This window comes from Rhinoraja longicauda, chromosome 15 (genome assembly GCF_053455715.1).
Source record: "Rhinoraja longicauda isolate Sanriku21f chromosome 15, sRhiLon1.1, whole genome shotgun sequence".
Classification (NCBI taxonomy): domain Eukaryota; kingdom Metazoa; phylum Chordata; class Chondrichthyes; order Rajiformes; family Arhynchobatidae; genus Rhinoraja; species Rhinoraja longicauda.
In genome coordinates, this window is record NC_135967.1 from 48,029,673 (window position 1) to 48,046,988 (window position 17,316).

The following is a 17,316-nucleotide window of genomic DNA, read 5'->3' on the forward strand; positions in this document are numbered from 1 at the left end:
ACTAGCTTAGATGGGGCACCTTGGACGGCATGACTAGTTGGGCCAAAGGACTTGTTTCCATGTTGTATGACTATGACACTATTATTGTCCTGTGTACCGAGGTACAGTGAAAAAGTTTGTTTGGCATGTTGTGAAGTTAGATGATACAGTGCAGAATATAGTTCTCTGCATTGTAGTGCACTAGTTCCATAGACAAAGTCCAATGTCCCCAATGAGGCAGAGGTTGATTGGATCGTACCCTAGCTTATGGAAAGACCGTTCAGCAGCCTAATAACAGGGGCTGTTCCTGAATCTGGTGGTGACACTTTCAAGCTTCATAAACAAACTAGAAAAGTTAATGTGTTAAGTAACATGTTTGGAGTTCAAAAACTAAAATCAGCAGATGCTGAAAATCTGAAATTAAAAAATAGAATATGTTGGAAATGCTCAGCAGGTTGGGAGTGTTTGTAAAGTAGAGATATATTTAAAGTTAATGATCCTTCATGACAATTAGAAAAGTGAGAACACAATTCTGTTCTAAGATACACAGAGAGTGAGGTATGAAGAGAGCAATTCAGAATATCTGTTGGAGACCAAGGTTTTTCTGGGCACATGGATATGCAGGGCATGGAGGAATATGGTTTACATGCAGGTAGCTAGGAGTTGGTCGTGGCATCGTGTTTAGCACTGACATTGTGGGCTACAGGGCCTGTTCCTGTGCTGTAAAACTATACAGTTACACAATGCTCTCACAGCTGTCAAGAGGTAACGATTTCAGGCAAACTGAGAACCCTCCCTTTCCAAAAAGAATGAGCCTTGTTACAGAGAGGAGAATGAGGAAGGCTGACTAAATATGCATTGTATTACAAGGTTAAAAGGTTACAAAGGCACCTGTATCTACCTATCACTTCCAGACCTCATCCCAACCCCACCTCTTTTCTTAGTTTTCTCCCCCTCTGCTCCGACACCAACAACTGGTCTGAAGAAGGGTCCCAGCTCGAAACATGACCTTCCATAGATGCTGCCTGACTCACTGAGTTACTCCAGCACTGTGCTTTTTTATACCAAAATTATGGGTGAGAACACCATTAAAAGCTTATCATTGGTTAATAAAATGACCTTTGTAAAATGTTTGCGATTTACTTGTTCCGGCTTATTATTGGCAATTTGATGTCTTAGCTATTGAAGAGTATTTTGAAATAAACATTTAATAAAAACTAGTAGAAACAAGGAACTGCAGATGTTGCTTTACAAAAAAAAGACACAAAGTGCTGGAGTAACTCAGTGGGTTAGGCAGCATCTCTGGAGAACATGAATACGTCAAAAAAACAGAAATATTGGAAATCTAAAATAAAAACATAAACGATGGAGCTACACTGCAGGCCTGGTAGCCTGCATGGAACGAGAAATAATTAATATATTCATGTGTAGTATTTGCCTTGACTGCAGAGCATGCAAACTAAAAGCTTCCAATGTACCTCAGTACATGTGACAATAATAAACTAAACCAAAACTACATCCTTAGGGTTCAAGAGTCAAGAGTATTTAATTGTCATGTGCTCCAGGAACAGAACAATTCAATTCTTCTTGCTGTGGCTTTACAGCTTTAACGGAACTTAGAAAAAGTAAGCACAGCAACAGTCCCTTCGGCCCATAATGTCTGTACTAACATGATACAAAGACCAACTCTTCTCTGCTTGCACATAATCCATATCCCTCCATTCCCAGCATATCCATGTTCTCTGCAACAGTATCTTAAATGCCAGTATAATGGTGGGATTATAATAGAACAAAATTATTTCCACAGAAACTTTGTGCTGCCTGCAGATCAGCTCCTGATTGGGGTCCGTACTTGGAAAAGCACAGAGGACAAAGATACCGAAACTGTCCTCATTCTGCAGATGATCCAAAGCAAGTGCAACTTGTTATCGCATCTGACATATCAACAGTTGAGAGAGGATGTGTACACCAGGACCTCGAGACCTGTAGCTGCTCAGATATCGTACTTTAACTTCAGAGAGAGTTCTTCACAACAGCAGCAGTCTGCTGGAATACAAGGTCATCAGTTTGGGATAGGTTGGGTTCAGGGAGGAATTACTGAACATTAGACTCACCATGATCATTAGTTTATACCCCACACAAACACAGTGGTTAATTTATAGGATTAAAGCCAATGCATAATGTGGACTGGTAAATAACAATTGCCATCTACAGTAAACAATGCACAAAGTGCTGGAGTAACTCAGCAGGTCAGGCAGCATCTGTGGAGAACATGGATAGGTGACGTTTCACAGAGTGCTGGAGTAACTCAGTGGGTCAGGCAGCATCTGCAGAGAACATGGGCAGGTCACGTTTCAGGTTTGCCTATGTATGTTACCTATCCATGTTCTCCAGATATGCTGCTTGACTTGCTGAGTCACTCCAGTACCTTGTGTCTAGTTCTGTAAATGATCATCTGCAGATCCTTGTGTTGACAGTATACAATGGCCAGGTTTCCTTAAATTAGGCACAAGGTATTGTAAGGATCAGAAGCCCTGCTCCACATTGATATTTTTCAGCAATGGTCACCACTTCGTCAGATCACATATCGCAAGAGGCTAAGCTGATGTTCAGGGTTTTGACAGCATCAAACATGACTGGTCCCTTTCAAGTCAACTCAGACTTATTCTACCTCTTGCTCTTCTGCACCAATGGGTCAATGGTACTTTGTGGTCAAACGTACTGTCAAATCCTCTGTTTGTATACCATTCAGTAAAATCATAAGTACAATAATACCCAAGTGCAAGAATACATTGATTGTAGTACAATAGTAGATTACACTGAGGCTGTGTACAAAGAGTTGCCATGTTCCCAATGCCATCTTGTCTCCTTCAACGATCAATCTAGGATTATTCAATGTCATCCTTTATTACTGGACTGCTGCCACTCCCCAACTTTGCAAAGTTTCTATGTAGAATCTTTTTTCTAGTTTTAGCTAAAACTTTGGTTTCTATATGCACTAGAGCAGCTGGATTTACATAATTCCTTTACCAAACTGGTTGAAATCAAAACTTCTGTCAGAGTGGAGAATCTTTGGTTTGCCTTTCACTGGGAATGTTTGCTCATAAGTTCACAAATTCATAAATGATAAACTAAACTAAACTATCACTGGAATATATTCCGTCACCGGGTGGTGCCGTGATGGTAGCCCCACCTACAGTCGGTCTGCCCTTTAGGTGACATGCATAGGCAACCTGAAAATAACAAATAACTCCCTTGTTATTTTTGGTGAGTTTTTAAAGTCTGTGTTAATGTTCTCTGGTTTGTTTTATGTAGGGGGTGAGGGAGGGGGTCGGGGGAAACCATTTTCAATCTCTTTCCTTGCCGGAGATGCAATTGTTTTCCGGCGATTCCTTGCCTAGATCGCCGCTCCAACTGCGGCCTGCGGACTTCAACATCAAGGAGCTCGCAGTCTCGGGTTGTGACCGAAGTCGGGAGCTCCAAGCTGCACGAAGTTCGACAAGACCCAACCTGGGGTAGATCGCCTAGTGTGGGGGAGCTGAGATCAACCCCCCTCCCCCGATGCAGGAGCTTGATCGCCCTGATGAGGAAGGCCCGCCACCGGCTACAGGAGTCAAGATTGTCCCGACAACGGAAGGTCAGAGGCCCCCGACTGCTGGAGGACAAAGAAGGGAGAGATTGAACTCTTTTTTTTCATTCAATCACAGTGAGGAATGCAAAGGAGTCACCGTGATTGATGTTCATGTTAAAATGTATTCTGTGTGCCCTGTTGCTTTTTATTGTTACGACTGTATGGCAAATGGAGTTGGCGTATGTTGCAAAATGTACTTGGCTAATAAAGTATGATTGTGATCATGATTGTGATTGATATCTTGAAGCCAATCACTGGAATTCTCAAACAGGCAATCTCAGCTGTGTCTTTCTGACAGACGGTATTGTTCTGTAACCCACCTCCTAAAGCTTGAGGGACAACACTGACCAGAATAGACATCAAATCACAAGAGCAAGTAGCAGGATATATATCCTGCAGTGAGGGGCACATTGCCTGAATTTCCAACACTTAATTATTCACAATTAAGTGATGGCACCCAGAAATGTCCCTACCCAAGGTCCGCTGGAAACACAGCGAAGAAAGGATTCTATTTCTCTCTTTGAGGCTCTGTACACATAGGAAAATTTTATTTTGATCACCATGCTGCCCAACCAAACCAGTTTTTTTGTTGAATTGTATTGAATTTAAATATTAATTAAGTATTTTCTGGAACAAGCTGCTAGAAGAGGTAGTTGAGTAGTAGAGCCATATAGCCGTAGAGTTATACAGCACAGAAATAGGCCCTTTGGCCCCCATTCCCACACTGACCATAATGCCCCATCTACACTAGTTCCACCTGCCCACATTTGGCCCTTATCCCACTCAACCTTTCCTATCTTATCTTTTAAATGGTGTTATAGTACCTGCCTCAACTGCCTCCTCTGGCTGCACGATCCATATACGCAACACCCTCTGTGTGAAAATGTTGTCCCTCAGGTTCCTATTAAATCTTGCCCCTCCCACCTTAAACCTATGTCCTCCGGTTCTTGATTCCCCTACTCTGGGGAAAAGACTGTACATTCACTCTATCTATTCCACTCATGATTTTATACACCTCAATGAGATCACCCCTCAGTCTCCTGCACTCCAAGGAATAAAGTCTTAGCCTGCCCAACCTTTCCCGACAGCTCAGACCATCTGGAATATGGGATCCTTCTGCTCATTAGCATCTTGTGGCGTCGGGCTGGGCTTTTTCTGGCCTGTTTACATCTCAATCCTTGCTCGGAGAGCAATAAAGGTTATTTCTGAGGAAAATGGTGGTTGTGTTCGCGCCATTCTTTTTTTTGGTCTTGTACCCAAGAGTCTTGGTTCAGTCATGAGTTATTGACCAAATAACGCCTGACATGAGTTATGCGGCTTAAATTTGTTAATTTGGTATTGAGATATCACTGAGTCCACACTGAGCACCACCCACACTAGTTCTGTACTATCCCACTTTCTCATCCTCTACATACTTGACACAATTTTACAGAGGACCAATTAACTTACAAAGCTGCATGTCTTTGAGATGTGGGAGGAAAATGGAGAACACGTGTTGCAGGGAGAACGTGCAAACTCCACACAGACAGCATCCAACATCAGGATCGAACCCATGTCTGGCGTGGTGAAGCAGTGATCTGTCAACTGCATCACTGTGCTGCCCCAAACTGGAATAACCATTGCACACCATGTGAGCTTTACAGAGTGAGATGTCTTGGTCCAATACAGAGGGGGTCCTGGACAACTGGCGATGAGGTTCTGACACAGACTTGGCATGCGTGTATAGACACACACACAAAGCGCACACTAATGCTGGATGGCAATCTTAGCAGATGACATTGGTGCAGTTACAGAAAGTCTTGAACACTTGAGACAAAAGTAAATGAACTCAATGGAAATTTCTCATCTGGAGGCGAAGCCAGCAACCTTACTCATCCCATAGTAACCACGTTGGATTCCCTTCAAACCAAAACAGGTTCTGCCTCCTGACCATGGAAGTCATTGTCTGGTGTGGGACCTAGAGTCCCAGAGCAAGAGCATGGCGAACGACGCTTTGATGCAAGTGTTCTGCTCAACAATCTCAGCACGAGTGGATGAATGGTTCATGGACACAGGAACATTAGCCTTTTCTAGATTCTCAGGAAATGTCTGTCAAATGTCCGTCTGAAGACAGAGTGAGTATTTTATCACCACAGAAAAATATAGTCACACAAAACTGGGAGTGTTGTAAACGTTCCCCGGGGAATTCCAAATTCAAATTAGCTGCCCCATGCTGCTAAATGCTGAGTGTTCCCACACTGGTTGAAAATGATCCATTCTGTAGGATTTACAGTTTAACAGCATCTAATCAGTGTTTTACTCCCTTGTTCCCAGACTGCTCCTGTAGGTGAAAGTGTCGAAAATGTGGCATGAGGCAATTGGTCCTCGAATACCGACTACCTGCTCTCAGTGATCGGCTGCGCTATGGGTCTGGGCAACGTCTGGAGATTCCCTTACCTGGCGTACAGGAACGGAGGAGGTACTGGAGACGTTTCACAATATGCAGGAGAGCACGGGAAAAATAAAGGGAAATTCAATTACGTATGATGTATTAAACTCAGTGAAGAAGATAATTGCTCCCAATGTGAATAATAATGCTGTGGGGAGCTGAGAGAAGATATGGTGAAAGCAAACTCACATTTGCAAGTTCTTTGCAACATAATTTTCAATGGGATGTAAAATAGTGTGCATGGAATTGTTTACATTTACCTGAAAGTTCACCAATTCATCCAAAAAGTAGAACTTTCCTACTCCCAACAATGTATTGTCCTTTAACTAAAATTATCACAATTTCATTTCCCTGTTTTGTTAATTTTCCTTGAATTTTACTTTATAAATGTAGTTAATGGGATTGGTACCTGGATAGAACTATTGATTTATTCCATTTGTACAACTTTTAAAGTTTAATTGTTGAGCATGCATGAACCGGACCTGTCACATATTTGCATGACAGGATCTTAGATCCTTGGTGTTAGCCACCTCAGTCTATTTCTGGGCTCAGGATTTGCAGATTAAAGTCAGACAGGCTTCACTGGCTGCTCATCACCATCCCATGACACGATTGATGGAAGCCAACTTTATTCAATACTGAATATTCAGAACAGAAGCTGTGACAGTGACACCTATTTATTAATTATGAAAGTCATGATGTAACAAATATCAAATGAAAGGGGAGAGAGTTAATTTTTTCTGGTTTTGGGATAGATGTGATGAAAATGTTTCTACTTTAATGAAAGAATGTAGCAAAGACTATTTAAACAAATATTTTGATAGGTAGATACTTCATAGTCCCCTTTGTTCAACTGCAACACTGACACTTCCGATTTAACCTTCTCCCTCTCAAATTGCAGATTTAAACATCATTTTATGGTCACTACCTTATGAAAGTCATGATGTAACAAATATCAAATGAAAGGGGAGAGAGTTAATTTTTTCTGGTTTTGGGATAGATGTGATGAAAATGTTTCTACTTTAATGAAAGAATGTAGCAAAGACTATTTAAACAAATATTTTGATAGGTAGATACTTCATAGTCCCCTTTGTTCAACTGCAACACTGACACTTCCGATTTAACCTTCTCCCTCTCAAATTGCAGATTTAAACATCATTTTATGGTCACTACCTCCGAGCAGTTCCTTTACCTTGAGTTCCCTTATTAAATCTGGTTCATTGGACAACACTAAATACAGAATTGCCTTCTCTCTGGTAGGCCCCAGTACAAGCTGCTCCAAGAATCTATCTCGGAGGCACTCTACAAACTCCCTTTCTTGGGTAGACGCATAGAAACATAGAAAATAGGTGCAGGAGGAAGCCATTCAACTCTTCCAACCAGCACCACCATTCATTGTGATCATGGCTGATCATTCACAATCAGTAACCTGTGCCCAACGTCTCCCCATATTCCTTGATTCCACTAGCCCCTAGTGCTCTATCGAACTCTCTCTTAAATTCATCCAGTGATTTGGCCTCCACTGCTCTCTGTCGCAGAGAATTCCACAAATTCACAACTCTCTGGGTGAAAAAGTTCCTTCTCGCCTCAGTTTCAAATGGCCTCCCCTTTATTCTAAGACTGTGGCCTCTGGTTCTGGACTCGCCCAACATTGGGAACATTTTTTCCTGCATCTAGCTTGTCCAGTCCTTTTATAATTTTATGTCTCTATAAGATCTCCTCTCATCCTTCTAAACTCCAGTGAATATAAGCTTAGTCTTTTCAATCTTTCCTCATATGACAGTCCCGCCATCCCAGGGATCAATCTTGTGAACCTACGCTGCACTGCCTCAATTGCAATGATGTCCTTTCTCAGATTAGGAGACCAAAACTGCACACAATACTCCAGATGTGGTCTCACCAGGGCCCTATACAACTGCAGAAGAACCTCTTTACATCCAGGTCTCGCTGCACTTCCCCCTTACCTAACCTCACACCAGAATCAACCTGATTTTCCCAGTCTAAACTGCATAGTAAAATCTCCCATAACCACAGTGGCATTACCTTTGTCACATGCAAATACTGCTGCAATTGGCACCCTATATCCAGGCTACAGTTTGAGGGCCTGTAGATAATTCCCATTTGTGTCTACTTACCTTTGCAATTCCTCAATTCAATCCACAGCGATTCAACATCATCAGTCTCTATGTCACCCCTCGCAAGGGACTGAATTCCAACCCTCACCAACAGAGCTACCCCACCTCCTCTGCCCACCTGCCTGTCCTTTCTATGGGACGTATACCCCTGAATATCCAGTTCCCAGTCCCGATCCTCCTGCACCCACCACTCTGTAATCCCCACAATGTCATATCTACCAATCTCTAACTGAGCCTCAAGCTCAACCACTTTACTTCTTGTACTTCACGCATTCATATATAATACTTTTAATCCATTACTCACCTCACCTTTCACATCGATTCCTATTTCACTTGGCCATACTGTCCTATCCCTTCATGAGCTTACTGTCCCGTTAATTCTGGTGTATTTCTTAACTTTTCTTAAACTCTCTTTCCCTTTAACTCCACCCTTGTCTATCCCATTTGTGTGTCCCCCCCACTATTGAGTTTAAACCCACCTGTGTAGCAGTGGCAAGCCTGCCTGCCCGAATGCTGGTCCCCCGCCTGTTGAGGTGCAACCCGTCCCTTTTGTACAATTCACCCTTACCCCAAAACAGAGCCCAGTGGGCTAAGAATCTAAATCCCTGCCCCCTGCACCAGCTCCTCAGCCACACATTCAGATCCCTTATCTCCCTGTTCCTGCCCTCAGCAGCACAAGAAACTGGAAGCAAACTGGACATAACCACCCTGGAGGTCCTGCTTTTCAGCCTTCCAAGCTCTATAAAGTCATGCTGCAGTATCTCCTCTTTTTCCCGACGGCATTTGTGCTGACATGCACTACCACTTCAGGCTGCCCCCCTTCTCCCTTGAGATGCCCTGCAATCGGTCCGTGATGTCCTGGACCCTAGCAACACACCATCCATGAATCCCGCCTGTTGCCACGGAAACCCCTGTCTGTACCTCTCACTATGGAGTCACCGACTACCACGACTTTGCCTGACGTCTGTCTCTTCGGCTTTGCTTCAACGCCACTTTTTGACTCGCAGACCCGTCTGCTGCTCGGACTGGCAGTGCCTTCTGTCCTGACAGCTTCCAAGAGGGTGTACCTGTTTTCAAGAGGTACATTCCGCAGGGTCTCCTGTACTCCAAGCTTCCATCCCTTCCTCATCGTCACCCACCTTCTCTCTTCTCTTCGGTGTAAAGATCTCGCTGTAGGTCTTGTCCAGGAAACTCTTGTTTTCCCGGATGATCCTGAGGTCATCCAATTGCCTGTCCAGTTCAAGAGAGAGCTGGATAGAGCTCTTAAGGATAGCGGAGTCTGGGGGTATGGGGAGAAGGCTGATTGAGAATGATCAGCCATGATCACACTGAATGGCGGTGCTGGCTCGAAGGGCCGAATGGCCTCCTCCTGCACCTATTGTCTATTGTCCCCAACACGGTCCTTCAGGAGCTGAACATGGACACACTTTCCACAGTTATAGCAGCCAGAGGCACCAGCAGTGTCACTGACCTCCCACATCCTGCAAGCATCACACTGAATCAGCTTACCTGTCATTTCTTCACTGCATCTCACCCACTCCAACTTTTCGCATAGTCTCCTCCCTCAGGCTCCTCGCCGAAGACCCTTGAGTCAAAGACTCGCATTTTTCTCACAAGGCACTAACTTCGACAAGGCCACTCCCCTTATCAGCCAATCCCCGCCCTCACTCTTTCACCTGCCGCTCCTCTGCCAACCTTGAAGGTATTACTGGTTACTGATTGTGGAAGAGTTATTTGCAAGACTGGAATATGTCAGTTCATAGCAGAAAGCCTGCAGCAGTTCTTGGTTCATCTCTGAATGAAAGGATCCTTTAAAATTTCATCCACCCAGAAGATAAAAGATCATTTGTCAAAATGGAAGATAAAGAAGTGGCTTTTTCCAATTTATCACAGATTGATCATCACACACAGCGTCCAGAGAACACAGTAAGTATTTTAATAAAACATTGGCAAAAAATCATATGGAGATTCGTGAAGGATTTGAGGATCTCAGTGTTAGGATATTACTCGATGCGCTTCAGAATGTTTCCAAACTTTTCTCTGATTGCTCTTTTCTCTTTTCTGTTAAACAGAAAAAGATGAATGTTTCACTAGTGATCATCTTGTTTGAGTTTTGGTCTGCCAATGTCTGGTTTCCTCTTTCTCCAAGTCTGCCGCTGATGGACACGTGGGTGAAAGTGACGAGAACGTGGAGCGAGGCAACTGGTCCTCGAAGACCGACTACCTGCTCTCAGTGATCGGCTGTGCTGTGGGTCTGGGCAACGTCTGGAGATTCCCTTACCTGGCGTACAGGAACGGAGGAGGTACTGTAGAGGTTCCACAATCCAAGGAAGAGAAAGGAATAAGAAAGGGAAAAGTGTCGTAGATTTGTAAACAAAATAATATTAAATTCAATAGACACAGAATAGAACATAGAACAGTGCAGCACAGGAACAAGCCCTTTGGCCCACAAAGTCTGGGTGGAATATGATACCAAATTAAACTAATCTCTTCTGCCTACACATGATCTATATTCCACCATTCACTGCATGTTCATGTGTTTATCTAAAACCCACTTAAACACCACCATTGTATCTGCGTTCACTGCCTCCCCCAGCAGGCATTCCAGGCACTGCAAATAAAAACATGCCCCACATATCTCCTTTAAATTTCCCCCTCTCACCCCAAAACTATGTCCTTCACTATTCAACATTTTCATCCTTGGCAAAATATTTTGACTCTACCTTATCTATGCCTCTCATAATTTTATTTATTTCTATCAGGCCTCCCCTCAGCCTCTGACACTCCAGAGAAAACATTCCAGTTTGTCCAACCTCCCTTTATAACTAACACAGTCTAATCCAAGGAGCATCATGGGAAATCTCTTTTGCACCCTCCCCGAAGCTCCCACATCCTTCCTGTAATGGGGCGATAAGAACTGCAAAAGTACTCCACATGCGGTTTAATCAAAGGTTTTATAAACACGACTTCCCGACTGATATGCAATGCCCCGACCGATGAAGGTAAGCATACTGTACACCTTCTTTGTCACTCTTTCTATATTTGTTGCTCTTTTCAAGGAGCAATGGGTTTGGAACCCACGATTCCTTATAAGGGATATGTATGTAAATGTATGTAAATGTCTAAGTAAATGCCTGTATTGAATATGTAACCTCCGGAAATGTCGGATGGGTTTGTTTAAAAAAGATGTTTTGTAAATGATATTTATTACTTGAATAAAGTATTTTTTGATATAAAAAAAAAACAAAAAACGATTCCTTTAGACATTGACGCTGTTTAGGGCCCTGCCATTAACTGTACACTTGTCCCTGACCTTGGACCTCCCGAAGTATAGGCTTGCCCAGATTAAACTCCATCTGCCATTTCTCCACCCATACCTGTAACTGGTTTCAATCCTGTTGTATCCTTTGACAGTCTTCTTCACTCTCCACAACAACACCAATTTCTGTGTTGTCTGCAACCTCCAGCCAGAATGACATCCTTCCACTATAACCCTTTGTTTTCTATTATTAAGACAGTTCTAACTCCAAACTACCAAATCACAGAGGCTCCCTTGCATCTTAATCTTCCGGATCAGCCTACTGTGAAGGACCTTGTAAAAACCTTGCTAACGTCAATGTCAAGTCAAGTCAAGCCTACTTTATTTGTCACATACACATTCAAGATGTGCAGTGAAATCAAAGTGGCAATGCCTGCTGATTGTGCTAAAACTACAAAACAGAATAGATTTTTTTTTTTTTAAAGAACACAACACAAAAAATAAATTAATACAGTAAATTAGTCCCTGGTGATATAAGAGTTAACAGTCCTGATGGCCTGTGGGAAGAAACTCCGTCTCATCCTCTCTGTTTTCACAGCGTGACAGCGGAGGCGTTTGCCTGACCGTAGCAGCTGGAACAGTCCGTTGCTGGGGTGGTAGGGGTCCCCCATAATGTTGCTGGCTCTGGATCTGCACCTCCTGATGTATAAGTCCTGCAGGGGGGCGAGTGTAGTTCCCATGGTGCGTTCAGCCGAACGCACAACTCTCATCAGAGCCTTCCTGTCCTGGGCAGAGCTGTTCCCAAACCAGATGGAGATGTTGCCGGACAAGATGCTTTCTACAGCCCCAGAGTAGAAGCACTGAAGGATCCTCAGAGAGACTCTGAATTTCCTCAGCTGTCTGAGGTAGTAAAGGCGCTGCCTTGCCTTACTCACCAGTGCGGCAACGTGTGTTGTCCATGTCAGATCCTCTGTGATGTGGACTCCCAGGTATTTAAAGCTGCTCACCCTATCCACAGTAATCCCATTTATCTCCAGTGGTGTGTAGGTCCTCGGATGTTGAGCCCTTCTAAAGTCCACGATCAGCTCCTTAGTTTTTGTGCATTCAAGGCGGGCAACATCCAGTGCCTTACCCTTATCCATCACTTTTGTTACCCCCCTCAAAAAGTTCAGTTGTTTAAGACATAATCTCCCTTTGATAAAGCCAAGACTACTGTAGCTAATTAGCCTATTCTCTTCCAAATGCGAGTAAATCCTATCACCTTCTCCCTCCCCAGGTCCCCTTCCACTTGTATTCCATCCTCCCTTTGTACCCTTAACAAACACGCCACATCCTACCTGTAATGGAATGACCAGAACTGAACGCAATACTCCAAATGCAGCCTGACCAAAGTCCTATAAAGCTGCATCATGACTTCCTGACTCTTATACTCAACGCCAACCAATGAAGCAATGTAAACAATACTCCTTTGTTACCACTATTATCTTTGCTGCCACTTTAAGGAAGCAATGGACATAGATGCTGAGATCCCTCTGAACATCTATGAAGTCAATGATCTTCCCCGTGACTGTAAATATAGCACATAGCCTTAGAGATTTGTGTGTGGTGGTAACCTGCCAGAAACAAGGATGTTCAGAAAGACTCTGTAACCCCCCAGTCATGCTTGTGCTCTCTAACAACAGGAACCTAACATCGCCCCGCGCGGCTTGGCCGCGGGAACCTAACATCGCGCGGCGCGGCTCGGCCGCGGGACTTAGCAGCGCACGGTACGGCCGCGGGGCCTTCCATCGCCCGGCTCAGCCACGGGACGTTTCAGCACCCGGTGTGGCTCGGCCGCGGGGCCTTCAATCGCCCAGCTCGGCCGCGGGACGTTTCAGCGCCCGGTGCGGCTCGGCCACGGGGACTCCCATCCTCTTGCGGGGACTGTGCGGGTCGGCCGGGGACGAGCTGTCTGTCCGTGGGCGTGGGGAAGAGAGTGGAAGTTTTGTTGCCTCCATCACAGTGAAGGGGTGTTTGGACTCACTGTGATGGACGTTTATGTTGGGGTCATGTGTCTTGTGTGACTGCTATGTAATTTCGTTCGGTACCTTGGTACCGAATGACAAATAAAGCTCTGTATTCTGTATAATGAAGTCCTCACTTACATTTTCTAGGTGTCTTTCTCATTCCCTACTCACTCATGCTGGCACTCGTTGGGATGCCGATGTTCTTTTTGGAATCGTCCTTTGGGCAGTTTGCCAGCCGTGGACCTGTTGCAGTGTGGAAAGCCGTACCAATACTACAAGGTTCATGTTTATCAATGCTGTTTGGAACAATTTATATGAGGAATATTGGTTTGAACTGTACCAATGTACTGGGTTTAGTTATGTTATTTGATCAGAGATGAAACAGTCTTGCTGGATCACTGTTCACAGTCTAATATCAGCGAGATTTTTACATAACGTTTGCATTGATTGACTGAAAAATACAGCATGGAAACAGGCTCTTCGGCCCATTGAGTCCACACCGACCATCGATAACTTGTTCACACTATATTATCTCACTTTCTCATCCACTCCCAACACACCAGGCAATTTACAGAGGCCAATTGATGTACAAACCTGCACATCTATGGAATGTGGAGTAAACCGGAGCACCCGGAGGAACCTACGTGTTCACAGGTAGAACAGGCAAACTCCACACAGACAGCATCCAAGATTAGGATTGAACCCAGGTCCCTGGTGCTGCAAGGCAGCAACTCTACCAGCTGCATCAATGTGCTGTTGATACATGTGCAAAGATGCATATGCAACAAGAAAACTTCAGACATTAATTGAAAATCAAAATATGCTTCAAATGCTGGAAATCTAAAATTAAAACAAAAAATGCTGAAAAAACTCAATAGGTCAGACTGCATCTGTGGAAGGGGAAACCGAGGCAATGTTTTATGTAAAAGATCCTTTGGTATAACTCAGAGGGATACATGGAGCTTGTTAAACAGATGAGAAGGTGTATGTGTGTTGGGGTGGTGGGTAGGAGGATGTATCTTAGAATAAAACTGGGGTCATCGTGGGGTTAAGGTTATCTTGTCAATGAGGGAAAAGGAACAGTTAGAGAGTGAGAACACACAAGAACTTAGACAAATAGACAATAGGTGCAGGAGGAGGCCATTCGGCCCTTCGAGCCAGCACCGCCATTCAATGTGATCATGGCTGATCATTCTCAATCAGTACCCCGTTCCTGCCTTCTCCCCATACCCCCTGACTCCGCTATCCTTAAGAGCTCTATCTAGCTCTTAAAATATGGGAGGTGTAGCCCATTTCGAACTGAGATGAGGAATACTTTTTCAGTCAGAGAGTTGTGAATCTGTGAAATTCTCTGCCTCAAAAGGCAGTGGAGGCCAATTCTCTGAATGCATTCAAGAGAGAGCTAGATAGAGCTCTTAAGGATAGGGGAGTCAGGGGGTATGGGGAGAAGGCAGGAATGGGGTACTGATTGAGAATGATCAGCCATGATTCCATTGAATGGCGGTGCTGGCTCGAAGGGCTGAATGGCCTCCTCCTGCACCTATTGTCTATTGAGTCATGGCAACGTACTTGGAAATCTTCTCAGCACTCTGAAGCTTAATAATCTCCTCCCTGTAGCAGGGTGATCAAAACTGAACACAATACTCCAAATGCGGCCTCTGCAACGTCTTCTACAACTCTAACATAACATCTCAATGTTTACACTCAAAACCCTGACTGATGAAGGCCAATGTACCAAAAGCCTTCATGTCCACCCTATCTAACTGTGGCTCCATTTCAGGGAACAATGGACCTCTGCTGCAAGATCCCTCTGCTCTTCAACACTCCACAGGATCCAACTATTCACTTTGAAGGCCCTGTCCTGTTTGACTGTCCTTGCAATGAAAGTAATCTCACAGTGGTGTTATGTAATGAGTTTCAGGAGTTGGTCATGACAAAGTGCCGGTAACTCACATCCAAGTTAGGATCATGTGCAAATTGGAAGTAAATACGTTGTTATATTTATCTTGGTGGGAGAGTTCAAGCATTGAGAGATGTTATCAGCTCCTGTCATAACTGCAGCGTGTTATGGAGTTGGTGGAAGAAAATTTGAATATCTGGAAACTGGGCCATTCACAGTTGTTGATCAGATTGTTGTGAAGGGATGGTTGTCAGACATGTAGAGGGTATTTCATCACAACCCGATTAACAATCTGTGTGGGAATATATTTCAATTAGTTTCTGTTCTAAACTCCTGTTCACCATTTATTTTAAGGTGTTGGGGTCACCATGGTCCTTGTGATTTCACTCTGTGCCATTTCCTACTGCTGCATCATCGCCTACAGCCTGTTCTACCTGTTTGCCTCCTTCCAATCCCCTCTGCCCTGGTCAGACTGCTTCAGCTGGTGGGGTGCGGATGAAACCTGCAGTCGGACACCCAGAGGTACTGAGCCAACTCTGTTGGGTAAAGGCTAGGCACCAACTAAGCGCTTCCAATATCAACATGCTGAATTACAGACAGTAATGGAGACTGGCGCTACACGTGGTGTCTGAACCTGAAATAAAAATAGAGAATGCTTGAAATACTCTGCAGATCATGGAGCATCTGGCTTTGTTTAGTTTAGTTTGGAGATACTGTATGGAAACAGGCCCAGTGGCCCACCCAATCCACACCGACCATCGCACTAGTTCCTGTTCACCTGTTCACACTAGTTCTAGTTGGTACCTGTTCACACTAGTTCTATGTCATTCTACTTTCTTATCTATGCACCACACTCTTGGGCAAAAGAGGCCAATTAACCTAAAATTAATCTATGGGATGAGATTGGAACACCCGGAGGAATCCCATGCGATCACAGGGAGTGCGTGCAAACTCCCCACAGCATCGAAAGTCAGAATGAAACCTAGGTTTCTGGTGCTGTGAGGCAGCAGCTCTACAATCTGCACCACTGTGATGCCTTCTGGAGAGAGAACAGAATTAACCATTGAGGTGGTGGTGGAATGAGGAGCCTTCCAGTAAGGCAGCAATCCTGTTGATTTGCTTCCAATTTAGTCTTCTGCACTCAGTGCATTTATAAGAGCAACCAGGAGCAGATTAGGTGCCTGGTTTTCAAAACAGTTTCTACAATGGTAGATCCAAGCTTAGTTGCCTACCATTTTAACATTCTATCCAACTCTGAGCTGTGTTCCTTCATTTGTTGAGTGGTTCCGATGAAATGCTAGGTAAAGTCAAGGAAAAGCGTCTTGTGATTTATATACGTGGTAAACACTGTGTTGCCAGCATGTGATAGCCCACTGGTCACAGGTTGACAAGCTGACAATGCCTCCTTTATCCCTACTCGCCACTTCCTGCCTGTGAGCCAATCGTGATCCATACCTACGTGTTATGATTCAAAAGAGACACACATAGTGCTGGAATAAATCAGTGCGTCAAGCAGCATCTCTGGAGAACATGGATTGGCAATATTTAGGTACGTGACTCTTCTTCTAACCCAAAACGTCATCTAACCACGTTCTCCACAGATGTTACCTGATGTGCTAAGTTACCCCAGCACTTTGTGTCTCTTTGTTTGTCAGCAGGCGTCTGCAGTTCCGAGTGTCGACATTTTATGACTTTATCTTTTGTGAAACACCTTGTCGAAAGTCTTCTGGAAATTCAAATATATACATATTCTGAAAAAACACAAAGTGCTGGAGTAACTCAGTAGGTCAGGCAGCTGGTTTATTATTGTTACATGCACCAAGGCACAGTGAACTTTGGAAATGAGACCAGCATCTGCAGTTCATTGTTACTGCACATTTCATATTGCGCTTGGCTTGCTGACATCACAGTGGGTAACAAACCAGACTACCTCACCCCACTCTTTTTTCTCTCCCCTCGTTTCCTGTGTCTCACCCAG

General features: G+C 44.1%; 2 protein-coding genes across 2 annotated transcripts in view; both read left to right on the forward strand.

Moving 5' to 3' along the window:
* The window catches only part of LOC144600294 (sodium- and chloride-dependent neutral and basic amino acid transporter B(0+)-like), a 40,974-nt gene extending 29,325 nt beyond the window's left edge, over nt 1-11,649 (forward strand). The window contains exons 13-15 of the mRNA XM_078411860.1: nt 1,787-1,981; nt 10,323-10,476; nt 11,588-11,649. Coding sequence (XP_078267986.1) covers nt 1,787-1,981; nt 10,323-10,476; nt 11,588-11,649 — 411 coding nt within the window. The remainder of the gene's footprint in view (nt 1-1,786; nt 1,982-10,322; nt 10,477-11,587) is intronic.
* Nucleotides 11,650-13,596: 1,947 nt separating this feature from the next.
* LOC144600295 (sodium- and chloride-dependent neutral and basic amino acid transporter B(0+)-like) overlaps nt 13,597-17,316 on the forward strand; it is a 33,976-nt gene continuing 30,256 nt past the window's right edge. Inside the window, exons 1-2 of the mRNA XM_078411861.1 lie at nt 13,597-13,717; nt 15,693-15,860. Coding sequence (XP_078267987.1) covers nt 13,612-13,717; nt 15,693-15,860 — 274 coding nt within the window. The 5' untranslated portion in view covers nt 13,597-13,611. The remainder of the gene's footprint in view (nt 13,718-15,692; nt 15,861-17,316) is intronic.